The sequence below is a fragment of the Papio anubis genome, chromosome 7, assembly GCF_008728515.1.
Source record: "Papio anubis isolate 15944 chromosome 7, Panubis1.0, whole genome shotgun sequence".
Taxonomy (NCBI): Eukaryota; Metazoa; Chordata; class Mammalia; order Primates; family Cercopithecidae; genus Papio; species Papio anubis.
In genome coordinates this window covers 4,494,315-4,520,376 of record NC_044982.1, presented here as the reverse complement: position 1 = coordinate 4,520,376, position 26,062 = coordinate 4,494,315, and the positions used below count along the sequence as shown (strand labels likewise).

Genomic DNA, 26,062 nt, shown 5'->3' with positions numbered 1-26,062 from the left:
CACACTTTCTCTTTGAGCCAGATCGGGCCGGGCCCGGTGGCTCAAGCCTGTAATCCCAGCACTTTGGGAGGCCGAGATGGGCGGATCACCAGGTCAGGGAGATCGAGACCATCCTGGCTAACACGGTGAAACCCCTGGCTCTACTAAGAAATACAAAACCAGCCGGGCAAGGTGGCTGGCCTGTAGTCCCAGCTACCGGGAGGCTGAGGCCGAGAATGATGAACCCGGGGCTGGGCTTGCAGTGAGCCGAGATCGCTGCCACTGCACTCCAGCCTGGGTGTGACAGAGCAAGACCCGCCTCAAAAAAAAAAAAAAAAATAGCCAGATCGTAAATGTTTTAGCCTTTGCAGGTGGAGTAGTCTCCAGCACAGCTACTCAGTGCTGCCATTGTAGGGCAAGAGCCTCCAAAGACCATATATATGTGAATGGGTGTGACTGTGGCCAGTAAAACCTCATTACCGAAAAATGCAGGACTTGGCCTGCTAGCCGTATTTTGCTAATCCTTGCTATAGATTTTCTGTAATAGAAGCTTTCAGTCTACTCCTCTCTCCCGGAAGAGGTTTGTGACATCCATTCTGAGCTTGTAGGTGTCCTGCTGCCCAGTCCCTGCAGGCCGTCTCCATTGCCCTTGGAATGTCTTCCGGCCCCAGCTTCCCCTGGTAGTCTGATCATCTTGCTGTGCTCCAGAAATCAAGGGACCAGAGCAGCTTCTCACGTCAGGCCTGCCTTGCCCCTTTCTTGCTTGTGTCATTTCTTATTAATAAAAGGTGGAAGCAGGCTAGCTAACCTTTCTGTAGTAACTGACATTTGTGATGCCTTTCACATAAAGTACACCTCTAAAGTTGGCATAATCACCATCCTCAGTTTAGAGAAGTTCAGGGGCTTAGAGAAGTTTGGAAGTGTAGGGGGCGTCTCGAAAGCTCTAAGTGGCTGAGCTGAGGCCCAACTCGAGTGTTCTGGCCCCCGAGGGCTGGGCTCCTTCTGTCATGTCACACCCGTCTGCCAAGGCCAAACTTGTTTTCTGAGGTTAAGTCACAGAGTTTCCCGAAGAGTGAGAAGATGTAACTGTTTTCTGAAAGGCGAATGCTCGACTAGCAAAGCGAGGCGGCAGAACTATGGCCATCACCCCTCGCCACTACCTGGACTTCATCAATCACTACGCCAACCTGTTCCACGAGAAGCGGAGCGAGCTGGAGGAGCAGCAGATGCACTTGAACGTGGGGCTCAGGAAGATCAAGGAGACAGTTGACCAGGTGCGCCACAGGCACAAATTCCTCACGGGAGTGAGCTGCAGTGAGGAGCCCTTTCCATGTGATCTCTGCACGTTTCTCGTCTCAGAGTGTGGGCTTTGCTCTTTAGGTAGAAGAACTGCGTCGCGACTTGAGGATAAAGAGCCAGGAGCTGGAGGTAAAGAATGCAGCAGCCAATGACAAGCTGAAAAAGATGGTGAAAGACCAGCAGGAGGCTGAAAAGAAGAAGGTATGGTGTCAGGGAATTCTGCCTGTACGGACTGGGCATTTTCAGTCTCCAATGAGACAGTAGGAACTGTAGTTCAAAATGGGTCTTAGGGTTAGAGAGTGTGAGAGTGTGTGAGTGTGTGTGTGTGTGTTGGCAGAGTGAAGAATGTTGTTTAGAATTTACTCAGCAAATTAATGCTTAACCCATACCTAAGCCATCCTTCCTTTCTAGGTTATGAGCCAAGAAATCCAGGAACAGCTGCATAAGCAGCAGGAGGTAATTGCGGACAAACAGATGAGTGTCAAAGAAGATCTTGATAAGGTGGAACCTGCTGTCATTGAGGCCCAGAATGGTATGTAAAGACTGTCAGAGCTTTGACGTCTAGGAAGGGTGCTCTTCCTCAACATTACTGTGGAGTTCAGGTCACTGAACATCGCACACACGCTTCCCTCAAAGGTTCTGGTTATGTATGTTTCCAAAAATATCATTAGTAACCATCTGAAGCTTTTTCTGAGTGCTTGAGACTGTCTTCATCTCTTAAAGCAAAGTTCCTATAAAGCTAGATTGTATGTACCATAGTGAAACCCCTCTCATAAAAGAAACTTCACAATATAAGCTTTATGTCAATAATACATTTTTAGAGATCTGCTGATAATAACATAAATATGCTATTTATCCCTGAGTTGAATTTCACCAAGAAATACAAAATATTCAGTGTGACTGTCTTGTAATTATTTCTGAGTGCTCTGGCCATGACCCAGTTGCTAATTTAAGTATTGATAGCAGTCACTTACTTCTCTTTTTCCATTCCTTACATGCCTATAAGATGCTATAGAAATAGGGCAGGCCTGGCGCGGTGGCTCACACCTGTAATCCCAGCACTTTGGGAGTCCGAGGCGGGCGGATCACGAGGTCAGGAGATCGAGACCATCCTGGCTAACACAGTTAAACCCCATCTCTACTAAAAATACAAAAAATTGGCCGGGTGCAGTGGCTCAAGCCTGTAATCCCAGAACTTTGGGAGGCCGAGATGGGTGGATCACGAGGTCAGGAGATCGAGACCATCCTGGCTAACACGGTGAAACCCCGTCTCTACTAAAAAATACAAAAAACTAGCCTGGCGAGGTGGCGGGCGCCTGTAGTCCCAGCTACTCGGGAGGCTGAGGCAGGAGAATGGCCTAAACCCGGGAGGCAGAGCTTGCAGTGAGCTGAGATCTGGCCACTGCACCCCAGCCTGGGCAACAGAGCAAGATTCTGTCTCAAAAAAAATACAAAAAATTAGCCAGGCGTAGTGGCGGGTGCCTATAGTCCCAGCTACTCGGGAGGCTGAGGCAGGAGAATGGCATGAACCTGGGAGGCAGAGCTTGCAGTGAGCCAAGACACTGCACTCCAGCCTGGGCAACAGAGTAAGACTCCGTCTCAAAAAAAAAAAAAAAAAAGAGAAAGGGCAATAACCTGTCACCCTATTTTAGTTTGCAGTTTATGCAGTGATTAAGACTGCTGTCAGCCAGGCAAGGTGGCTCGCATTAATCCCAGCACTTTGGGAGGCCGAGGCAGGAGGATTGTTTGAGGCAGGACGACCGTTTGAACTTAGGACTTTGTGACCAGCCTGGGCAACATAGCAAGACCCCCATCTCTATTTTAAAATAAATGAATAAATGAAAACAAAAGAAAAAAAAACAGTGCTCTCTTCTTGCCCACTAGTATTTAACCAGTTTCAAATAACCCACATATCTGTAGTTTTTACCTTATACAACAAGATGAATTCAAAGGCACCATCCAAGCTATAGATTTTCATTCAGAGTTGGATTTGGACAGTAATTTTTTTTTTTTTTTTGAGATGGAGTCTGGCTCTGTCGTCCAGGCTGGAGTGCAGTGGCCGGATCTCAGCTCACTGCAAGCTCCGCCTCCCGGGTTTACGCCATTCTCCTACCTCAGCCTCCCGAGTAGCTGGGACTACAGGCGCCTGCCACCTCGCCCGGCTATTTTTTTTTTTTTTTTTTAGTAGAGACGGGGTTTCACCATGTTAGCCAGGATGATCTCGATCTCCTGACCTCGTGATTCGCCCGTCTCGGCCTCCCAAAGTGCTGGGATTACAGGCTTGAGCCACTGCGCCCGGCCTGGATGATAATTTAATGTAGTTCTCACCTTCTAAATAATTACTTAAAATTGATCTACAAAAATTTCAGCCTGGAAAACTTTTTCAGTGTATAGCAGTCGTGGGCCATTGTTTTTGTTTTGCTTTGTTCGAGACAGGGTCTCACTCTGTCCCCCAGGCTGGAGTGTAGTGGTGCAACCGTGGCTCACTGTAGCCTCAGGCTTCCATGTCAGACGATCCTCCCACCTGAGCCTCCTGAGTAGCTGGGACTATAGGGGCGCACCACCACATCCAGCTAATTTTTGTATTTTTTGTGCAGTCAGGGTTTTGCCATATCGCCCAGGCTGGTTTCAAACTCCTGGGCTCAAGCGACCCACCTGCCTCAGCCTCCAGAAGTACTAAGATTACATGTGTGAGCCACTGTGCCTGGCAGCCATTGTTTTAGAACTGTTAACTCCACATCTGTACTCATCCCTCGAAATTGTAGCAAATTTAAAATGTCTGTTGAAATTGTATGAAATAAATGCACAATTACACTTAAAAATATTCTTGTCAGGGCTCAGTCGCTCACGCCTGTAATCCCAACACTTTGGGAGGCCGAGGCGGGCAGATCACCTGAGGTTGGGAGTTCAAGACCAGCCTGACCAACTTGGAGAAACCCCACCTCTACTAAAAATACAAAATTAGCCAGGCATGGTGGTGCATACCTGTAATCCCAGCTACTTGGGAGGCTGAGGCAGAATTGCTTGAACCCGGAAGGCAGAGGTTGCATTGAGCCGAGATCGTGCCATTGCCCTCCAGCCTGGGCAACAAGAGCGAAAACTCTGTCTCCAAAAAAAAAAAAAAAAAAATGCAAAAAATTAGCCAGGCGTGGTGGCAGGGACCTGTAATCCCATCTTCTTAGGAGGCTAAGGCAGGAGAATCGCTGGAACCTGCGAGGCAGAGGTTACAGTGAGCTGAGATCGTGCCACTGCACTCCAGCCTAGGCAACAGAGCTAGACTCTGTCTCAAATAAATTATTGTCTCAAATAAATATTAAAGGTAATATCCTGCTTTTTAAGGAATGCTTGCATTTTGTAAGATCTTCGTAATCATTTAAGAGATCAGCTACTTACCCTATTCCAGAGGGTTTAATACAGAAAAGTCTCTCATTTCTTAGCTCTTCTGAGCAGCTAGCTGTCCTTTCTCTCATTGGAGTTGGAGCTCCTGACTGTTTGGTTCATTCTCACCATGCTTTGCTCTGTCTTCTCCCACCCATCGACCCTCATCCACTCCTGCTGCCACTCAGCTGTGAAGTCGATCAAGAAGCAGCACCTGGTGGAGGTGAGGTCTATGGCCAACCCTCCTGCTGCGGTGAAGCTGGCGCTGGAGTCCATCTGCCTGCTGCTGGGGGAAAGCACCACGGACTGGAAGCAGATCCGCTCCATCATCATGCGGGAGAACTTCATCCCCACCATCGTCAACTTCTCTGCAGAGGAGATCAGGTGAGAAAGTGGAAGTGCCAAGGTATTGCCAGAAATTGAAATCAGTTGTTTAGGCCAGGCACAGTGGCTCACGGCTCTAAAACCAGAACTTTTGGAGGCCAAGGCAGGTGAAGTGCTTGAGCCTACGAGTTAGAGACCAACCTGGGCTACATGGTGACACCCTGTCTCTACAAAAAATACAAAAATGAGCTGGGTGGGGTGGCATGCACCTGTAGTCCCAGCTACTTGGGAGGCTGAGGTGGGAGGATTGCCTGAACCCAGGGGATCGAGGCTTCAGTGAACCGAGATCACGCCACTGCACTCCAGCCTGGGTGACAGAGCAAGACCCTGTCTCGCTTTTTAAAAAGAAAGAAATTGTTCAAGTGTTGAGAGCACATTTCCAGCTTTTGCCTGAGAACCAAGGGTCAGTCTCGCTCATCCCCAGTGGTCAGTCACTGGGGCAATGAGATGACAGCTGGCTCTGGTCTCTTCCATTTTAATTTTATGAAAACTCTTCCTTGCTTTTGTCCCGCATGTGCTTAGAAATATCATTCCTCTCTTACAGTGACGCCATAAGGGAGAAGATGAAGAAAAATTACATGTCCAATCCAAGTTACAATTACGAAATTGTTAATCGGGCTTCCCTGGCTTGCGGCCCTATGGTGAAATGGGCAATCGCACAGGTGATTAACACAGCCAAGAGCTCCCATGTGAAAGATAACCTCATTTTCTGTCACTTAAATAACAGTTATCAATTGGTTCTTCCCAGCTTAACTATGCAGACATGTTAAAGAGAGTGGAGCCCCTACGCAATGAGCTGCAGAAGCTGGAAGATGACGCCAAGGACAACCAGCAGAAGGCCAACGAGGTGGAGCAGATGATCCGAGACCTGGAAGCCAGCATCGCCCGCTACAAGGAGGAATACGCCGTCCTGATCTCAGAGGCCCAGGCTATCAAGGCAGATCTGGCTGCTGTCGAGGCAAAAGTAAGATTATCATCATTCATCCTCAGTCTTTCCTGCCGTGGAAGCAGAGATTAACACACTTTAACACGCGCTGCATGTACCATGCTGGCCTCAGTGAATTCGCTCTGTAACATCTGTAAGGGCCCAGAGGACTTTTTTTCCTGGAAAATAATACACACTTGAGTATTCACTAAGTGTTGTTAATTCGGATAGATTGATACAAACTGGATGCTTTACAGCCATTGAATCCCCCACCGGCAGCTCCAGACCTGTTTGCTCTGCTGCCTGAAGGCCTCACTCCGCACGCAGCCTCTGCCCCGCTGAGATTCTGAGTCGTGTGTGGTCATTAGTTATGTATGATCTGGGTCTTATCTCCTTTGGGATTGTGAACAACTTGGGCACGTTTCTAACGCACCCAAAACCCTGCACATGATGTGGATGAACCAATTTACAGGATTCGGTATAAATCCTGAAAGGTCTGATCCCTGAGCATCTTGTTCGGTTCTCCTTTTAGGTAAACCGAAGCACTGCTCTTCTGAAGAGCTTGTCTGCTGAACGTGAACGATGGGAAAAAACAAGTGAAACTTTCAAAAACCAGATGTCCACCATTGCTGGGGACTGTCTCTTGTCGGCTGCGTTCATTGCCTACGCGGGTTACTTTGACCAGCAGATGCGTCAGAACTTGTTCACTACCTGGTCCCATCACCTCCAGCAGGCCAACATCCAGGTGAGAATCGCGGGGAATTCAGAAAGGATGTGCGAGCAGTGTGAGGCAAGCTGGTGTTTAGTGCACAGTTAGAACGCCCCATCTGTGGCTTCGAAGAGGAGGAAAGGTAACGGCCTTGCCTTTCAGTTCCGTACAGATATTGCCAGGACGGAATACCTTTCCAATGCGGATGAGCGTCTTCGCTGGCAGGCCAGCTCCTTGCCTGCTGATGACCTGTGCACAGAAAACGCCATCATGCTGAAACGGTTCAACAGGTACGAGCTCGGGTGCCAAGGAGAGGCTCGGGAAGAACGTGGGTGGTGATCTTGAATGTTGTTCAAAATACACCCTTGTTTGAAGAGAGGACTAGAAAATGGGACGTGGGCATACAGTGCTGGCAGCTTGATGCTCCTCTGACGGTGGGGCGTGTGCTGTTCTCTTTATTGTCAAGTGTCTGAGTTACTCTGCAGTGAATGCTTCTTGTAACCTTCTAAAATTGATTGGCAGGGGCCAGACACAGTGGATCACGTGAGGTCAGGAGTTTGAGACCAGCCTAGCCAACATAGTGAAATCCTGTCTCTACTAAAAATACAAAAAAATTAGCCAGGCGTGGTGGTGTGCGCCTGTGATCCCAGCTACTCAGGAGGCTGAGGCAGGAAAAACTCTTGAACCCAGGAGGCAGAGGTTGTAGTGAGCCAAGATCACGCCATTGCACCCCAGCCTGGGCAACAGAGCGAGACTCCATCTCAAAAAAACATAAAAATAGGCTGGGCACGGTGGCTCACACCGTGATCCCGGCACTTTGGGAGGCCGAAGCGGGTAGATCACGAAGTCAGGAGTTTGAGACCAGCTTGGCCAACATATCTACTAAAAATACAAAAAATTAGTGGGGTGTGGTGGCAGGCGCTTGTAGTCCCAGCTACTCAGGAAGCTGAGGCAGGAGAATCACTTGAACCCGGGAGGCAGAGATTGCAGCAAGCTGAGAGCGCGCCACTGCACTCCAGCCCGGGTGACAGTGCGAGACTCCATCTCAAAAAAAAATAAATAAAAATAAAATTGATTGGCAGGGTTGTGTTTGGGGGTGGACGTTCAAACAGTCCTCTGTTACAAGAACTGAAAATAGCTAGTTAAAGGGGAAGTGCTGCCTGTTTTTCTGTTTAGGAAGGATAGAATAAGAACTGGGATGTAACTGCAGTGAAGATGGGCTAGGTGCTGAGAGGGCGCCATGTCTCACCAGGTGGCGCCAACAAGAATATGAATCGATCAGTACACCCTGTGCACAGGGCTAGATTTGCCTAAATGACCCTTTCACCCAGGAGTTCCACTTCTAGGTGTTCATTCAACAGTAGCTTGGCCTGTGTACAAAATGGCTAATCTAAGAGCAAGTTTGTCCCAGCTGAAGACTGGAGATAACTCAGATGGCCCTCCTGAGGGCCCACCACGCTGCGGTGCTGGGTAGTCTTTGCCGACACAGGACATTCGAATACAGGCTGGACAGGTGCAGAGCAGGCGGTAGAGGCCTCCCCCGAGGCCACAACACCCACACTGACACGTGTCTGTAAATGCTTAGACCTTCTGTGTAAAGACAGACGAGAAACTGGTAAAAGCCATCACCTGGGGAAGAGACTTTGGGGACCAAAGAACAGGGTCCAAAAGGCAGGGCAGCGTGGTTCTTCTCAGCATATGCCCTTTGATAGTTTGAGTTTTGTAGAAGCTTGTGTGTATTACCAGCTGGGTTTTTTCCACGTTTTAACTGGCTAGACTATAGGTACTTCACATTAGCTTCTTTGTGCCCTTCTTTCCGCATTTGTAGAGTGGTTTGATAACAGTGTCAGCCTCGTAGGGCTGTTAGGAGGATTACCTGAGATAGTGTCTGTAATTTGACACAGTCCCTGGCAATTTAAATTCTGTGTAAAGTTAATCCCTTGGTGCTGCTCAGCGTCGGTGTTGATACCGGCTGTCTAGAAGGATCGTAAATACGAAAAAGCTATTCTAACAGTGCCAGATGCTGAGGGAGGACGATTGTCCCAGAAGAAAAAGGATTTTTAACCATGGCCCTCCTGGTATATGACTCAAGCTACCTCCTCATGCCAATAGTTCTTCAAAAGGATGATGTGATGTTAGCATTAAGCATGTAAGCTTTATTGGTAAACCTGAAAACGTCTCTGGAAAGCACCCTCGGGTGGCGGTAACAGCCTGTCCCTCTCATCAGGGACTTGGCTGACCATGATCCTGTGCTTTTCCCATTCAGTGTTTCAACCTTCTCTTCTGTGGCCTCATCCTCAGGTATCCCCTGATCATTGACCCCTCTGGACAGGCCACAGAATTCATTATGAATGAATATAAGGATCGTAAGATCACACGGACCAGCTTCCTGGATGACGCCTTCAGGAAGAACTTAGAGAGTGCACTGCGATTTGGGAACCCCCTTCTGGTCCAGGTTGGTGTTGACCTTTGAATTCTTGAAACACCGCATTCAAGAGTGAATTCCTTTTTTGGGGGCTGCATTTAGTTTTCAACTTTGTAAGACTTCACGTTGTATCAGAAGGATAAAGCTTTGAGATGGTTCTATAATAGATAAATTCGGCAGAATCATTATTTGCATTTAAAATTCTATTCAGTGGTGGGGCGAGGTGGCTCATGCCTGTAATCCCAGCACTTTGGGAGGCCGAGGCGGGTGGATCATCTGAGGTCAGGAGTTCAAGAAAGCCTGGCCAAACCCCGTCTCTACAGAAAATACAAAAATTAGCTGGTTGAGGTGGCGGGCACCTGTAGTCCCAGCTATTTGGGAGGCTGAGGCAAGAGAATCATTTGAACCCAGGAGGCACAGGTTGCAGTGAGCCGAGATCGTGCCACTGCACTCCAGCCTGGGAGACAGAAAGAGACTGTATCTCAAAAAAAAAAAAAATTATATTCAGTACAGCCATGAAAAGCAAGAAACAGCCAGGCGTGGTGTCGCTTGTCTGTAATCCCAGCATTTTGGGAGGCCAAGGCAAGCAGATCACAAGGTCAGGAGATCAAGACCACCCTGGCCAACATGGTGAAAGCCCATCTCTATTTAAAATCCAAAAATTAGCCGGGTGTGGTGGTGCACACCTGTAGTCCCAGCTACTCGGGAGGCTGAGGCAGGAAAATTGCTTGAACCTGGGAGGCAGAGGCTGCAGTGAAACGAGTTCACGCCACTGCACTCCAGCCTGGGTGACAGAGTGAGAGTCCGTCTCAAAAAAAAAAAAGAACTAGAAAAATGTTCAAGAAACAAGAACAAGGAACATGTTCCTTTGCAGGAACATGGATAGAGCTGGAGGCCATTATCCTCAGCAAACTAATGCAAAAGTGGAAAACCAAGTACCAGTTGTTCTCACTTATAAGTGGGAGCTAAATGATGAGAACACATGGACACATAGAGGGAACAACACACACTGGGACCTTTCAGAGCATGGAGGGTGGGAGGAGGGAGAGGATCAGGAAAAACAACTAATGGGTACTAGACTTATAACCAGGGTGGTGGAATAATTTGTATAATAAACCCCCATGACAAGTTTACCTGTGTAACAAACCTGCACTTGTATTCCTGAACTTAAAAGTTAAAAATTTGTTTTTAAATAAAGCATGTAAGGTCACTAGGAAGCATCAGATTTGCAACAAGATGAATTCATTATGCAAATTGAAAAAAATTTAAGAAATGAAATACAATGCCGTTCAGAGGGTCTGTATCAGCACTGTCCCCCAGAACTTTCTTCAGGGGCAGGAATGCTTTATGGTCCACACTCTCCAGTGTGGTAGCCACTAGTCTCAGGTGGCTTATACTGAGCACTTCCCACGGCTAGTGTGACTAGGAACTGAGTGTTTAATTTTTTGTTTGTTTGTTTTTTTTTTTGAGACGGAGTGTTGCTCTGTCTCCTAGTCTGAACCTCCCAGGTTCAAGCAGTTCTCCTGCCTCAGCCTCCCAAGTAGCTGGGACTACAGGCATGTGCCAACACCCCCAGCTAACTTTTTAGTATTTTTAGCAGAGATGGAGTTTCACCATGTTGGCCAGGCTGGCCTTGAACTCCTGACCTCAAGTGATCTGCCTGTCTCAGCTTCCCAAAGTACTGGAATTACAGGCATGAGCCACCACGCCTGGCTGAGTTTTTAATTTTAGTTAATTTTTTGAGACGGAGTCTTGCTCAATCATGCAGGCTGGAGTGCAGTGGCGTGATCTCAGCTCACTGCAAGCTCCGTCTCCCGGGTTCACGCCGTTCTCCTGCCTCAGCCTCCCAAGTAGCTGGGACAACAGGCGCCCACTGCCACGCCTGGCTAATTTTTTGCATTTTTAGTAGGGACGGGGTTTCACCATGTTAGCCAGGATGGTCTCGATCTCCTGACCTCGTGATCCGCCCACCTTGGCCTCCCAAAGTGCTGGGATTACAGGCGGGAGCCACCGCGCCTGGCCAATTTTAGTTAATTTAAATGTAAGTAGCCACACATAGCTAGTGGCCACCATACACAAGTGGTGGGTGGCTTTTGGGAAGGTATGCTTATCTAAAGTAGGACAGCAACATAGCATTTGGGTGAAGATAAAGTTACAAAGCCCTGGCCATCAAGTTCCACCCGTGTGCTGTGCAGGATGTGGAAAGCTACGATCCAGTTTTGAACCCAGTGCTGAACCGTGAAGTGCGGCGAACAGGAGGGAGAGTGCTGATCACCCTCGGGGACCAGGACATAGACCTGTCGCCATCGTTTGTCATCTTCCTGTCCACCCGGGATCCAACTGTAAGGAATGGGACTCTTCTTCAGGGAAATCTGGCAGGATTTGGTTTTGAAGCTGAATTAAAACAGACTGTTCTGTTATCTATTTTGGCAGGTCGAGTTCCCACCAGATCTCTGTTCCCGGGTTACTTTTGTAAACTTCACAGTCACCCGTAGCAGTTTACAAAGCCAGTGTCTAAATGAAGTACTTAAAGCAGAAAGACCTGATGTGGACGAGAAACGATCTGATCTTCTTAAACTTCAAGGTAGGATCTGGACCTGTGGCTGTTAGATGGTTGGTGCAGGTGAAGGGGCTGAACTTTTAAGTGACTAGGATGTTCCACGTTTGTGGCAAACACTTCTGAGAGCGTACCTTTTGAAGTATTATTGCAAACTCTGGATGTTTTCATTTAAGGGGAATTTCAGCTCCGTTTGCGTCAGCTGGAAAAATCTCTACTGCAAGCTCTGAACGAGGTGAAAGGGCGCATTTTGGACGACGACACCATCATAACCACTCTGGAGAACCTGAAGAGAGAGGCTGCAGAGGTCACCAGGAAAGTTGAGGAGACGGACATTGTCATGCAGGAGGTGGAGACCGTGTCCCAGCAGTACCTCCCGCTCTCCACCGCCTGCAGCAGCATCTACTTCACCATGGAGTCCCTCAAGCAGGTGAGTGCCTTGGCGGCGCAGAGGCTGGCCGGCCCCTGCACAGTAGCTCCTCGGCCACGCAGAAGTTCGGCGGGTGCCAGGGGAGCTGCCTCACGGCTGCGCACTGCTTCCTTTCAGATACACTTCTTGTACCAGTACTCCCTCCAGTTTTTCCTGGACATTTATCACAACGTCTTATATGAGAACCCGAACCTGAAGGGCGTCACCGACCACACACAGCGCCTGTCCATTATAACGAAGGACCTCTTCCAGGTAGAGAGCGAGGTCCTCAGCCGCTCCCCGGCGGGGGGAAGCAGGGTGCGGCTTCTCTTACGGAACAACATCGTCTCCTGCTCTTGTCCCAGGTGGCATTTAACCGAGTGGCTCGAGGCATGCTGCATCAGGACCACATCACCTTTGCCATGCTGCTGGCGAGAATCAAACTGAAGGGCACCGTGGGGTAAGAGCACTCACGCCCGCAGGAGGATGCCATCTTGCTGGTGGCCCACAAGGGTTTCATGATCAGATACGTGCTTTTATTTTTTCTTTTATTTTTTGAGATGGAGTCTCCCTCTGTTTCCCACTGGAGTGCAGTCGTGCAGTCTCAGCTCACTGCAACCTCCAACTCCCAGGTTCAAGCAGTTCTCCTTCTTCAATCTCCTGAGTAGCTGGGACTACAGGCGCCTGCCACCACCCCAGGCTAATTTTTTTTGTATTTTTAGTAGAGACAGATTTTCATCACGTTAGCAGCCCAGCCTGGTCTCAAACTCCTGACCTCAAGTCATCCGCCTGCCTTGGCCTCCCAGAGTGCTGAGATTATAGACATGAGCCACTGTGCCTGGCCTGTTTTTTCTTTTCTTTAAATCACAACTGTTATTTTAGTGACAGTGGGAATGAACATGAGGGACCCTAGCTAACCTGTTGCACCCTTCGCAGGGAGCCCACCTACGATGCAGAATTCCAGCACTTCTTGAGAGGAAATGAGATCGTCCTGAGTGCTGGCTCCACCCCAAGGATCCAGGGCCTGACTGTGGAGCAGGCGGAGGCGGTGGTGAGGCTGAGCTGCCTTCCCGCGTTTAAGGACTTGATTGCAAAGGTTCAGGCAGACGAGGTGATTGTTCTTTTGAATGTTCCCAGTGAAAAATGTCGGCCTTTTCCCAGGAAATGTCAGGAATCGCATGTTGCATAAAACCCAGAATGTCGTGTCTGCGCTCTCGCGTCAGACTCTTGCGTCAGTCCCCCGAGGCCGGCCCTGCCCCATGGGTGCTTCCACTGTTGTCTCCACAGCAATTTGGCATCTGGCTGGACAGCAGCTCCCCGGAGCAGACCGTGCCCTACCTCTGGAGTGAAGAAACACCTGCAAGTAAGCCCCACTGTGGTTTTCTTTCTGAACCTGAATGTAAAGTTGGGTTTTGCTGCTTAAACGGATGCTTTCAAAACATGCAAAGTTACTAGCCTGGGCAGCATAGGGAGGCCCCATCTCTACAAAAAATACAGCCTTGGCTACACCTGTAGTCCCATCTACTCGGGAGGCTAACGCAGGAAGGTCACTCGAGCCTGGGAGGTCGAGCTTGCATGAGCTGCGACTGCGCCACTGCGCTCCAGCCTGGGCAGCAGACAGAGACCTGTCTCTGAGTGAGTGGTCACTGATGCCCAAGATAAGTGTTTCAATGTTAAACTTTTTAAGGAAACCACTTAGGGAGATCGCTTCTAGATAGGTGTTGGCTTAGAGGTAGATCAGAAATTTCCAATTCCTATTCATCTCATGCTTGAAGACCATAAGAGAACTAGGTGGGGAGCTCCTGCCTGATGGTAAGGAGTTAACTGGCTGTATTCACGCTGCAGAGGAATGGAATGCCATCAGCCGGTTTTGAGTGTGTTGGCCAGCCCCTGGGCTAGCCAGGCTGAGAGGAAGTGTCACACTGTGGAGGGCAGAGCGTGGACCCCTCCTGAGTACCTTCAGCTGTTTTCAGGAAGTCAGCAGGTGTTAGTGTAGTAATTTAAAAATCAGCAAACGGCACCTTGTCCTATGGAGACATCCAGGTGGTAAGTGTTCTCATAGGTGTGTCCACAGGGCTCACGGAAGGCACAGGAGATGTGGCTGACTTTCCTGATTTGAGCTGATCCTGAAATACTGCGTGGGTGCTTTGGGAAGAACGCTGCAGGCAGGGGAGGGCGTCTCCAAGTCCTTGCTTCCACCCAGCACCCACCCCTCTGTACCTGTTTCAGCACCCATTGGCCAGGCCATCCACCGCCTGCTCCTGATCCAGGCTTTCCGGCCCGACCGCCTGTTGGCCATGGCCCACATGTTTGTTTCAACAAACCTTGGGGAGTCTTTCATGTCCATCATGGAGCAGCCGCTTGACCTGACCCACATTGTGGGCACAGAGGTAATGTCCTGATACAGCCCAGGCGTCTCAAGAGACTCCACGCCCACCTCCCCAACCACAGCTGTCAGCAGCCCTGGCGTCTCCTGTCACTCCAGGCTACAGTCTGCTCCTAAGACCAGGAGCTCACTGCAGATTCTCAACCGGCTGTGTGGTGCCCACACCTCTGGACCCCGAAAGAACATCTCAGGCCCCTCACTCGGGGCGCTCCTTTCCCTTGACAGGTACACACTATTTGCTGGCACTGCTGTAACTTCTGCCTTCTCTGTTTGCAGGTGAAGCCCAACACTCCTGTCTTAATGTGCTCTGTGCCTGGTTACGACGCCAGTGGGCATGTCGAGGACCTTGCAGCCGAGCAGAACACGCAGATCACTTCAATTGCAATCGGTAAGGGCGCTTGATGGGCTTCATGGGCTGGAGCCCTGCAGGATTCGTGGTGGGCATTGATGTCCGCGGCTGCCGCTGCTGACACTAAGTCTCCTTGCGCCAGGCTCTGCAGAAGGCTTTAACCAAGCAGATAAGGCAATCAACACCGCTGTGAAGTCGGGCAGGTAGGCCTGTTCTCTTTGGCTGAAGAAAGCCTTAGTCCCCAGGCATTCAGGCAGGCAGCCTGGCGTGTTGTGTGACTCTCACGTTGTGTGTGCAGGTGGGTGATGCTGAAGAATGTGCATCTGGCCCCAGGGTGGCTGATGCAGCTGGAGAAGAAGTTGCATTCCCTGCAGCCGCATGCCTGCTTCCGACTCTTCCTCACCATGGAGATCAACCCCAAGGTGGGTGGTTGAAGGGGTGGAGACGTCGCAGGCTGGTGTGGCAGTCCCGTCGGCGCCCGTGTCCACACCCGAGCGTAACGGGCCGCGCTTTCCCTCAGGTGCCGGTGAATCTGCTCCGCGCGGGTCGCATCTTTGTGTTTGAGCCACCACCAGGGGTGAAGGCCAACATGCTGAGGACGTTCAGCAGCATTCCGGTCTCACGGATATGCAAGGTAAGTACCTTGTCCTCCTGGCGTGCTTTCTCCATAGAAGCCGAAGCCCAGTCCCATCACCAAATGCAGAAGTGGGTCCCTGGGCGTCCCAGAAGTGCCATATGGTGAATGGCACAGGTGCTTTTGCTTTTCAGCTGTAGGTAAAATCTCCTTCCTTGGCCAGGCATCGTGGCTCACACTGGTAGTCCCAGCACTTTCGAAGGTCGAGGCAGTAGGATCATTTGAGCCCAGGAGTTCAAGACTGTCTGGGCAGGCCAGGTGTGGTGGCTCACTCCTGTAATCCCTGCACTTTGGGAGGCCTAAGTGGGCAGATCACTTGAGGTCAGGAGTTTGAGACCAGCATGGCCAACATGGTGAAACTCCGTCTCTACTAAAAATATAAAAAATTAGCCAGGCGTGGTGGTGGATGCCTGTAGTCCCAGCTACTGGGGAGGCTGAGGCAGGAGAATTGCTTGAACCCAGGAGGCGGAGGTTGGCAATGAGCTGAGATCGCACCATTGCACTCCAGCCTGGGCGACAGAGCGAGATACCGTCTAAAAAAAAAAAAAAAAAAGACCTTTCTGGGCAACATAGTAAGATCCTGTCTCTCTCTCTAAAATTTCCTTCCTGTGAGCAGGTTGAAAAGTAAAAGCCATGTTTGATATGGGGTGTGATTAGGTGCTAGCGGAGCAGAGATGCCCACCCACGGAGAAGCTGGGACTCAGCGTTGTGTCCCCAGGTGGCAGACAATCTCCTCTCCCCCAGCACAGGCCCCCGGAGACCAAGCAGAGCCCTCCCAGGTGCCAAGTGAAAACCAAGACTCTTGGGCAAGAGAAGGGCAGGGGTTTCGTTCTGTCAATTCTGTTCTATTTTGTGCCATATCCACCTTTTCTGACATTCTTAGAAACTCTGTCTTCTGTAGATTTCTTATTGGCTGAATAAATTCTCCGATGGCCTCATTGGATGACATCTCTATTAATAGAAAAGTTGGCATACTTTTCTCCTAGCAACAGTACTCGTGTGAATTTGCTGCCATCATCAGGATGTGGAGAGCTCTTTGTAAAGCTTTGACTCTGACCTAGCCTGTGTGCTGTTCTTGGAGAAGTGCTGCTGTCTAATGACTGTACTCGGTCACTTTCCTCACCCAGTCTCCCAACGAGCGTGCCCGCTTGTACTTCCTGCTGGCCTGGTTCCATGCCATCATCCAAGAACGCTTACGATACGCACCACTGGGGTGGTCAAAGAAGTATGAGTTTGGAGAGTCCGACCTGCGGTCAGCTTGCGATACAGTGGACACGTGGCTGGACGACACAGCCAAGGCAAGTGTGGGCTGTGCCAGGACAGGCAGCGGATGTGCACCTGGGAAGGACGCTGCAGGGCGTGGTGCTGAGAGGCCAGACTCAGCTTGGAAGAGCGAGCTGACCCCTCGTGACCGCCAAAGCCTAGCGGGCCATGGGGAGTGAGGAGGAAAGCTGTGCCCCTCGAAAGGGAGCCCCGGGCATGCCCGCCTCCGACCACACACGAACCCTGCTTTTCCTCCCCCAGGGCAGGCAGAACATCTCACCGGATAAGATCCCGTGGTCTGCACTAAAGACCTTGATGGCCCAGTCCATTTATGGCGGGCGCGTGGACAACGAGTTTGACCAACGTCTGCTCAACACCTTCCTGGAGCGCCTGTTCACAACCAGGAGTTTCGACAGTGAATTTAAGCTGGCATGCAAGGTCGACGGGCATAAAGATATTCAAATGCCAGACGGCATCAGGTATGCTGCTGCCTGCTGGAATGGAGACAGTTGTGACGTCAGAGCGTCTGGTGTCACTCAGAGGTAGCCTCTAACATCGTTTCCAAACGCACTGGTTTTCTAGGCGAGAGGAGTTTGTGCAGTGGGTGGAGCTGCTCCCTGACACGCAGACGCCCTCCTGGCTGGGCCTGCCCAACAACGCCGAGAGAGTCCTCCTTACCACACAGGGTGAGTGACGAGGGTCCTCTCCACGCGCGGGGGGGGTGGCGAGGGTCCTCCCCTCATGTGGGGTGGGTGGCGAGGGTGCCCACATGTGGGGTGGGTGGCAAGGGTCCCCACACACAGGGTGAGTGTGCACTGCTGTCCCAGGGCCCTCCCTGGTTATGCTGGGTGTGGCTCTGTCAGCCTCGGCCTCCCTGCCAGTCTCCAGCTGCTCCTAGCTCCACTCGGAGGGGAGGCAGAGGAAAGAATTGGCTCTAACAGGGATCTTTTCTGCAGCATCAACTCAGTTCTAGAGAAGAGCCTTGATATTTATGTAAATGAGCCTAAAAATAACATTTAGATTTCCATCTCATATTGAAAAGCAGTTACTGGCTGGGCACAGTGGCTCACACCTGAATCCTACCACTTTGGGAGGCCAATGCGGGCAGATCACTCGAGATTAGGATTTCCAGACCAACCTGGTCAACATGGCAAAACCGCATCTCTACTAAAAATACAAAAATTAGGTGGGCATGGTGGCAGGCACCTGTAATCGCAGCTACTCAGGAGACTGAGACAGGAGAATCATTTGAACCTGGGAGGTGGAGGTTGCGGTTAGCCGAGATCACATCACTGTACTCTAGCCTGGGCAACAGAGTGTGAGACTCTGTCTCAAAAAAAAAAAAAAAAAAAAAAAAAGGGGAAGGGGGGGGGGCGTGGGTCCCCCCCACTATCCCAGCACTTTGGGAGGCAGAGGTGGGTGGATCACCTAAGGTCAGGAGTTCGAGACCAGCCTGGCCAACATGGTGAAATCCCATCTCTACAAAAAATACAAAAATTAGCCGAGTGTGGTGGCAGACACCTGTAATCCCAGCTACTCGGGAGGCTGAGGCAGGAGAATCGCTTGAACCCGGGAGGCGGAGGTTTCAGTGAGCTGAGAACGCACCATTGTACTCCAGCTTGGGCAACAGAGCGAGACTCTGTCTCAAAAAACAAAAACTTTTTTTTTTTTTCTTCAAGAGTTGAAAAGTACCTGATATTAAGGGATATTTTAAAACCATTCATCTTCCCTAGAATTTTTTAGCAGTCTTTTTTTCTTTTTCACTTACAAGATGTTTTCTTCAAGACTTCAAATGCTGTGAGCCACAAGAGACCTTAGAAATTCTCTAACCCAGTGTCTCTCACAGTGTGGCTCCCAAACCAGCGGCAGTAACCTCCCCAGAACTTCTTAGAAATGCAGGTTCCCGGCTGGGTGCGGTGGCTCACGCCTGTAATCCCAGCACTTTGGGAGGCCGAGGCGGGTGAATCGCAAGGTCAGGAGATCGAGACCATCCTGGCTAACAACAGTGAAACCCCGTCTCTACTAAAAATACAAAAAAAAATTAGCCGGGCGTGGTGGCGGGCACCTGTAGTCCCAGCTACTTGGGAGGCTAAGGCAGGAGAATGGCGTGGGCCCAGGAGGCAGAGCTTGCAGTGAGCCGAGATCGCACCACTGCACTCCAGCCTGGGTGACAGTGCAAGACTCCGTCTCAAAAAAAGAAAGAAAGAAATGCATGTTCCCAGGCTCTGCCCAGACGCACTCCATCAGGACTAGGGACAGGCCCAGCAGTTGGCCTTCACAAAGCCTCCAGGCACTACACATGGTGTTGACAGTGGCTGATCAAATCTCGACTTTTTGTTACGGGGAAAAATCACGAAAAGCAAAGAAGACAAAGGGGTTGCTGAAGCTCACGGCTAGTTAACAGGATAGTATCAGGCCACTTCTTTAGTCCTGTAGGCAGAACTTCCAGTTATGGGGCTTGACTTTCAGCCGAGGCCACCCTGCAGGGCATCTGTGCCTCCTGTGAGAGCAGCCGTCTCCCACGGAGGATGTGCTTGTAGAACAGCTTCGGGCCCGCAAACCCAGCTGCCCGTTCAGAACGAACACATAAGACGGTTGGCAGCTGAGTCATGTGGAGCTGGCGAGGAAGCCCAGGAGAATTGGAGCCCTGGGCACCAAGCATGCTTCCAAGGGTGGGGCAGGGGCATTGGCTCCTACAGAGGCTTGTGCTTAGTACTGGGTGTCACATGCCGGGAGCCCCAGTGTGGCCCTGCACAACTGGGTCCCTGTGAAGGACCCGTCAGGCCTATCATGTCTGCTCTTTGAGCACTGTGCTGTGCCAGCACTGTGCAGGGGACAGCACACCCGTCACCTAGTCCAGTCCCACTTAGAGCACAGCAGCAAGGCCCAGGCCCTGCCTCCCTACGGTGCAAGTCCCAGAGGCAGCGCTCTTGGGAGCCTGACATTCAGCACTCTGTGTCAGGGGCAGGAAAGGGGAGCTGCCCTAACCCAGAGATCCAGCTGCCCCGCATCATCACCAGTCACATCCCAGAGAGGGCAAAACCAGGTGCCATGGGCAGGTCTGGAGGGAAAGCCGGGCGACCTGGGCGGGGCCGGAGGGAAAGCCGGGCGGCCTGGGCGGGGCTGGAGCACACTTACAGGCACCACAAGGCTCGGGGTAATCCCAGCCACATGGTGGCAGTCACAGGTCAAGGGACACCATGGTGACCAGTTTTCTGAGTTAAGAGGGCAGGTGGCACCCCCTCCTGGAGCCCCTCTCGAGCACACACTCATTCATGGTCGGGCACAAAGCGGGCTGGGGCTTGGCCCAGGTCTCCCAGTGAACCCAGGGTCCTGAAGAGCCTTCCTTGAGTCTTTGGACTCAGGCTGCTGGTTCAGTTTTTTTGTTTTGCTTTGAGACTGAGTCTTGCTCTGTCACTCAGACAAGTGCAGTGGTGCAATCACAGCTCACTGCAGCCTCAGCTTCCTGGGCTCAAGCCATCCTCCCACCTCAGCCTCCCAAGTAGCTGGGACCACAGGTGCCACCACCACACCTGGCTTTCTCATTTTTTATAGAGATGAGGGTCTCACTATGTTGCCCAGGCTAGTCTTGAACCCCTGAGTTCAAGAGATGCTCCCGCTTCAGCCTCCCACAGTGCTGGGACTGTCGGTGTGGGCCACTGTGTCTGTCTTGCTGGGTCAGTTTTAATAGTCATGTACTTGACCTGGTAACAGTTTTTTCTTCTGTATTTGTCTCGTTAGCTTTCTGGTCAGGCCGTTTTCTGTGCTTTAAAAACATATACGACTGGCCAGGCATGGTGGCTCATGCCTGTAATCCCAGTACTTTGGGAGGCCGAGGCGAGCAGATCACCTGAGGTCAGGAGTTGGAGACCAGCCTGGCCAGCATGGTGAAACCCTGTCTCCACTAAAAACACACAAAAAAATTAGCTGGGCCTGATGGCGCATGCCTGTAATCCCAGCTACTTGGGAGCCTGAGTCAGGAGAATCACTTGAACCCAGAAGGCAGAGGTTGCAGTGAGCCAAGGTCACACCACTGTACTCCAGCCTGGGTGACAGAGCGAGACTCCGTGTCTCTCTCTCTCTATGTGTATATATATGACTGAGCACCTTTCAGATTGCTGCAGTTCCCAGTGCAGACTCACCACGTGGCCTTTACATTCAAGTCCTTTTTCCCTCTGTGATTTCTTACCTGTCCCCTCCCTCCCTCCTGCTGTGACTGTGGGACTGTGGGCCAGGTGTGGACATGATCAGTAAGATGCTGAAGATGCAGATGTTGGAGGACGAGGACGACCTGGCCTACGCAGAGACCGAGAAAAAGACCAGGACAGACTCCACGTCCGACGGCCGCCCCGCCTGGATGCGGACGCTGCACACCACCGCGTCCAACTGGCTCCACCTCATCCCCCAGACGCTCAGCCACCTCAAGCGCACTGTGGAGAATATCAAGGTAACTGGAGGGTGGCGGGCCGGCCAGGTCCCAAGGTCCCAGGTGCTGGATATGGTCACGGACAATCGTTCCGTGGACCATTGGTTCCATTGTGCCGGACGGAACGTGCTCACACCCATGTCACCTCAGGGCAGGTGTCCAGCTGAGCCCAGGCATTGGGCAAAATGAGTTGGTCCTTTTGAAGTGGACTGAAAACACTCCCGAAGATGGTGAGATAGGCAGACAGCTTCCAAAGCGAGCGACCGCAGCCCTTCCTCCCGAGAGGGCCGCGAGAGCTGCGACTCAGGCAGGGCCTCGGCGGGTTTCCGAGCAGCCTCGGCCTCACACAAGCTCGATTCCAAGTCACGCTCTGCCAGAGCTGTCCATGACTCTGGACAGGTCGGAAGCTCTGGGGCTCTCCCCGGAGGCCAAGTTACTTCTGTTTGATCTTTCTGCTGGAGACAGAACCTCTTCCTAACTTCTCTTCACCCTTTTGAACGATTTTAGGATCCTTTGTTCAGGTTCTTTGAGAGAGAAGTGAAGATGGGCGCGAAGCTGCTTCAGGACGTTCGCCAGGACCTTGCGGATGTGGTCCAGGTGTGCGAAGGAAAGAAGAAGCAGACCAACTACTTGCGCACGCTGATCAACGAGCTGGTGAAAGGTGCGTGAGACGCCCAACTCACGGTGTGGCCTCCGGCGGGCACCTTGGCCTGGGGCCACAGCCTGGCCCAGCCCAGCCACACAGCCCCACGTGCATGCGGACAGCAGGCCTGGGGGTTTCCCTCTGAGAGCAGCTCTGTGCTCTTACCCTCAAGGTGGGCGGGGGTGGGGCAGGGATTGGAAATGCTGAAGAATTTGTTTTTCTTCTGTGCTGGTTCGCTGAATGTTGACCAAAATCTTTACACAACTTCTACAGTTTTTTTAGGGGTCTTCCAAGACAGTGAATGGGGAATGTGGTGGTCCAGGACAGTGACAGACGGTAGTAGGTTACGGCCTATGAAGAATGGGCATCCCCCAAGATAGTGGAAAAGCAGGGGCAGGCGGGCGTGGGGGGCTTGTCCAAAGTTGTGGGGAGCCCCCAGCATCCTCCTATTTGCCCCAAAAGCCCTAATCACCAGGAACACCGAGCCACTTGTGTGACATGAGTTTATAGCCGCAGTTTTACTTGAATGTGATTATGGTCCTCCAGACAGACACACCTGGACTAATTTGACCCTAGAAATTGCACGGTTCTGAGACATGCTCTGGACCAGCCTGAGTTAGAGCAGATACGGAGGTGAGGGCGGCGCCCAGGGCATAAAGCGCAGCCTGGGAAAGGCAGCAGGTGGAGCCGCCAGCCGCCTGTGTGGGCAGCCAGGATGCCGGAGCACTTGCAGATTTGCCGCATCTGTGCTGGGGCAGTTGTGAGAGCTGACGCCCTGCGCTCTGTGCCTTGGCTGCAGGGATCTTGCCTCGGAGCTGGTCCCACTACACGGTGCCTGCCGGCATGACGGTCATCCAGTGGGTGTCCGACTTCAGCGAGAGGATCAAACAGCTGCAGAACATCTCACTGGCAGCTGCGTCTGGTGGCGCCAAGGAGCTAAAGGTAAAGGCGCTCCTGACGAGTCTGGGGTGGTCAGCCGCTGTCCTGGGCTGGGGTGGGAGTGGCTCTGGGGACAAACACAGGGCCCAGGTCTGACCTGAGCTCCTTCCCCCGGGGGCTGCCGCTTTCCACAGAACATCCACGTGTGCCTGGGTGGCCTGTTCGTGCCGGAGGCGTACATCACTGCCACCAGGCAGTATGTGGCCCAGGCCAACAGCTGGTCCCTGGAGGAGCTCTGCCTGGAAGTCAACGTCACCACCTCCCAGGGCGCCACCCTGGACGCCTGCAGCTTTGGAGTCACGGGTGAGTGGAGTCTCACAGGAAATACCGGCTCTTCTCTGCAGGTGACCTCGGTGGCCTGAGACCACTGTTGCCAGATACACGCACTTAGGGTGACCCGCTGGTGGTCGGGTGGAGCCGCTGTGTTTGGCAGCCTCTGGGAGCCCTGTGACAGGGTTTGTGTGGCTGTCGTGGTCACCTCAGCCTGGGTTTTGGCTTCCGCCTCACAGGTTTGAAACTTCAAGGGGCCACGTGCAGCAACAACAAGCTGTCGCTGTCCAGCGCCATCTCCACCGCCCTCCCCCTGACGCAGCTGCGCTGGCTCAAGCAGACCAACGCCGAGAAGAAGGCCAGTGTGGTAAGGAAGCGCTGCCTTTCCGGGGTCTCCCGCACCGACCCCTGCAGTAACCAAGGGCAGAGGCGCCTCCTTTTCTACGCCTGGGTTCTGCTGCACCTGGAAGTCAGGTTCCTAGAGCAAAACCATTTTGCACCTGTCCCAACCTCTCTCTTGCCAGGGCCCCCATCAGCTGTCCCTGGCAGTCTTCCAGTTTTCTTACTTTTCCCTGAAGCCACCAGTAAACCCCTCTGCTTCTCCTGCAGGTGACCTTACCTGTGTACCTGAACTTCACCCGTGCAGACCTTATTTTCACCGTCGACTTTGAAATTGCTACAAAGGAGGATCCTCGCAGCTTCTACGAGCGGGGTGTTGCGGTCTTGTGCACAGAGTAGAACTAAACTTTTCTAGCTGCCCCTTTCTGTAATAGTGAAAGTTGTTATTTAACATTTATTCATTATTAAAATGTTTGGAAGGTCTGAGCTTGACAAGAAAGTGGTTGGTTCGAGGTTGGAGGAAGCTGAATGGAATCTGACGGTTGGGAGTGGTGGAAGTTGGGAGGATACCAGGAGGTATTTGAGAAGGCCGACGGCAGGGCTCCTTTGAGGAAATAAAACACTAAGCATGAGCCGACTCCGCCTCTTCTGTCTCACCTTCGTCCGGGGCAGAGAGCCTTGCCTTCCACGCAGCCCCGGGAGGGCAGCCCACGGCAGCCATGCCCCTCCCCACCTTGCTTGCATCATGAGTTTGCTCCAGAGCGGCCACAGCACTCATGAATTAAGACCTTCGGACCCCTTCTCAGACACAGACGCAGCCAGATGTGGCTCTGGAAGCCCTGGGGCCCGGGCACAGTGGGTCACGCCTGTAATCGCAGCACTTGGGGAGTCTGGGAGTTAAAGACCAGCCTCGGCAATGCAGTGAGAGCCCGTCTCTACAAGAAATTAAACCAGGGATGGTGGTGCACACCTGTAGTCCCAGCTACTTGAGGGCGGAGGTGGGAGGATCACCCAAGCCCAAGAGGTGGAGGCTGCAGTGAGCTGCGATCTCACCACTGCACTCCAGCCTGGGCGACAGAGTGAGACCCTGTCTCAAAAAAAAAAAAAAAAAAAAAAACCCCAACCCCCAACCGCTCGTGTTCTTGGCCGGGGCCCCAGGACTCGGCTCCAGACAAGGGAGTTTCCTGCTTCGGATGAGGGAGTTGCCCATCGCCACCCTAGCACATCCATTCCCACACAACCTTCCAGTGGTGGCGATGGCAGTGGCCCATACAGCTGGCTGGCTGCGTCTCACGTTCACAGTGCTGGAGGTGACGAGTGTGCTACACCCGTGGAAGCGGCCTTCTGGCATCTCAATGTCTTTATTTATTTTATTTATTTTATGTTTTCGAGATAGAGTTTCGCTCTTGTCGCCCAGACTGGAGTGCAGTGGTGTGATCTCGGCTCATTGCAGCCTCCTCCTACCGGGTTCAGGTGATCCTCCTGCCTCAGCCTCCTGAGTAGCTGGGATTACAGGCATGTGCCACCATGCCCAGCTAATTACTATATTTTTAGTGGAGACAAGGCTTCACCATGTTGGCCAGACTGGTCTCAAACTCCTGGCCTCAAGTGATCCTCCTTCCTCAGCCTCTCAAAGTACCGGGATTACAGGCATGAGCCACTGCGCCTGGCCATATTTTTGTATTTTTTATAGAGATGGGATCTCGCTATTTTCCCCAGGCTGGTCTCAAACTCCTGGCATTAAAGGCTCCTCCTACCGCAGCCTCCCAAAGTGCTGGGATTATAGGCGTGAGTCACTGAGTTCAGCCCCTAAAAACATTTTTCTTTTTAGAGACAGGGTCTCACTTGTTGCCCAGCCTGGTATGCAGTGGCATGATCATGGCTCACTGCAGTCTCAACCCCCCGGGCTCAAGTGATCCTCCCACCTCAGCCTTCTGAGCAGCTGGGACCACAGACACGCACCACCACATCGGCTAGTTTTGTATTTTTTGTAGAGATGAGGTTTCACCATGTTGCCCGGGCTGGTCTCGAACTCCTGAGCTGAAGTGATCCTCCCACCTTGGCCTCCCAAAATGCTGGGATTACAAGTGTGAGCCACCACACCCAGCCCCTAAAGACATTTTTTATGTGCACTGACATCAGCTTTGATCAGAGGAGCCCCTGCCCCTTTTGGGCTGGGACCCCTTCCTGGACTGAGTCTGCCCGTCTTGGATGAGGCCACGCACTGCTGCTTCCTGTTCCTTTTCTCAGGCTCTGCAAGGAAGGGCTCCAGCTTCCTCTTGGAGAAGGAGATTCTGAGCCCCTCTTCTCTGTCACTCCTGAACGTAGGTGGTGGCCATGCCCCTCGAGCTCTGCTTGGCACATGTCTGCCAGTCTCAGGGGCTCCATGGGAGTAAGGAAGGACTCGGCAGCCCTGGGTGTCTGGTCCTCCTCCGTCATCCTCGAGTCCTCAGGCTACATGTCCACATCATTGGCTTCCGGGGACATAGGAGCCCAGCTGGCCACTTTTATGACAAGAATTGGGGTTTTTGGTGACAGGGCGTCTACTATATGAAGTTTCTCTGGACTCTGACTTCGGTGTGTAGGAAGCCACTGTACAGCTCATGCCACCCACAGAGCAGTCACTGCAGCTCCAGTCGGAACGACCGGGGGTGTCTTCCAAATCGCCATCAACAAGATCTGACAACTGAAGACAAAAGTGTTTCTCAGTCCAGGAGCAGTTCCTCGAGGCGGAGTCAAGTCTAACAT

The 26,062-nt window shown here is 51.9% G+C and overlaps 1 protein-coding gene across 1 annotated transcript in view; it reads left to right on the top strand.

Annotated features, from left to right (window-relative positions):
* The window catches only part of DYNC1H1 (dynein cytoplasmic 1 heavy chain 1), a 90,400-nt gene extending 66,449 nt beyond the window's left edge, over window positions 1–23,951 (top strand). The window contains exons 49-78 of the mRNA XM_021941577.2: window positions 1,080–1,253; window positions 1,360–1,479; window positions 1,690–1,810; window positions 4,845–5,040; window positions 5,585–5,702; window positions 5,789–6,004; window positions 6,498–6,710; window positions 6,837–6,964; window positions 8,976–9,129; window positions 11,295–11,441; window positions 11,533–11,683; window positions 11,833–12,086; window positions 12,204–12,338; window positions 12,431–12,525; window positions 13,002–13,176; window positions 13,353–13,428; window positions 14,295–14,455; window positions 14,728–14,839; window positions 14,943–15,003; window positions 15,099–15,222; window positions 15,321–15,434; window positions 16,562–16,732; window positions 16,959–17,176; window positions 17,280–17,383; window positions 20,933–21,144; window positions 21,631–21,784; window positions 22,566–22,708; window positions 22,840–23,008; window positions 23,215–23,342; window positions 23,585–23,951. Coding sequence (XP_021797269.1) covers window positions 1,080–1,253; window positions 1,360–1,479; window positions 1,690–1,810; window positions 4,845–5,040; window positions 5,585–5,702; window positions 5,789–6,004; window positions 6,498–6,710; window positions 6,837–6,964; window positions 8,976–9,129; window positions 11,295–11,441; window positions 11,533–11,683; window positions 11,833–12,086; window positions 12,204–12,338; window positions 12,431–12,525; window positions 13,002–13,176; window positions 13,353–13,428; window positions 14,295–14,455; window positions 14,728–14,839; window positions 14,943–15,003; window positions 15,099–15,222; window positions 15,321–15,434; window positions 16,562–16,732; window positions 16,959–17,176; window positions 17,280–17,383; window positions 20,933–21,144; window positions 21,631–21,784; window positions 22,566–22,708; window positions 22,840–23,008; window positions 23,215–23,342; window positions 23,585–23,713 — 4,473 coding nt within the window. The 3' untranslated portion in view covers window positions 23,714–23,951. The remainder of the gene's footprint in view (window positions 1–1,079; window positions 1,254–1,359; window positions 1,480–1,689; window positions 1,811–4,844; window positions 5,041–5,584; window positions 5,703–5,788; window positions 6,005–6,497; window positions 6,711–6,836; window positions 6,965–8,975; window positions 9,130–11,294; window positions 11,442–11,532; window positions 11,684–11,832; window positions 12,087–12,203; window positions 12,339–12,430; window positions 12,526–13,001; window positions 13,177–13,352; window positions 13,429–14,294; window positions 14,456–14,727; window positions 14,840–14,942; window positions 15,004–15,098; window positions 15,223–15,320; window positions 15,435–16,561; window positions 16,733–16,958; window positions 17,177–17,279; window positions 17,384–20,932; window positions 21,145–21,630; window positions 21,785–22,565; window positions 22,709–22,839; window positions 23,009–23,214; window positions 23,343–23,584) is intronic.
* Window positions 23,952–26,062: the final 2,111 nt, after the last annotated feature.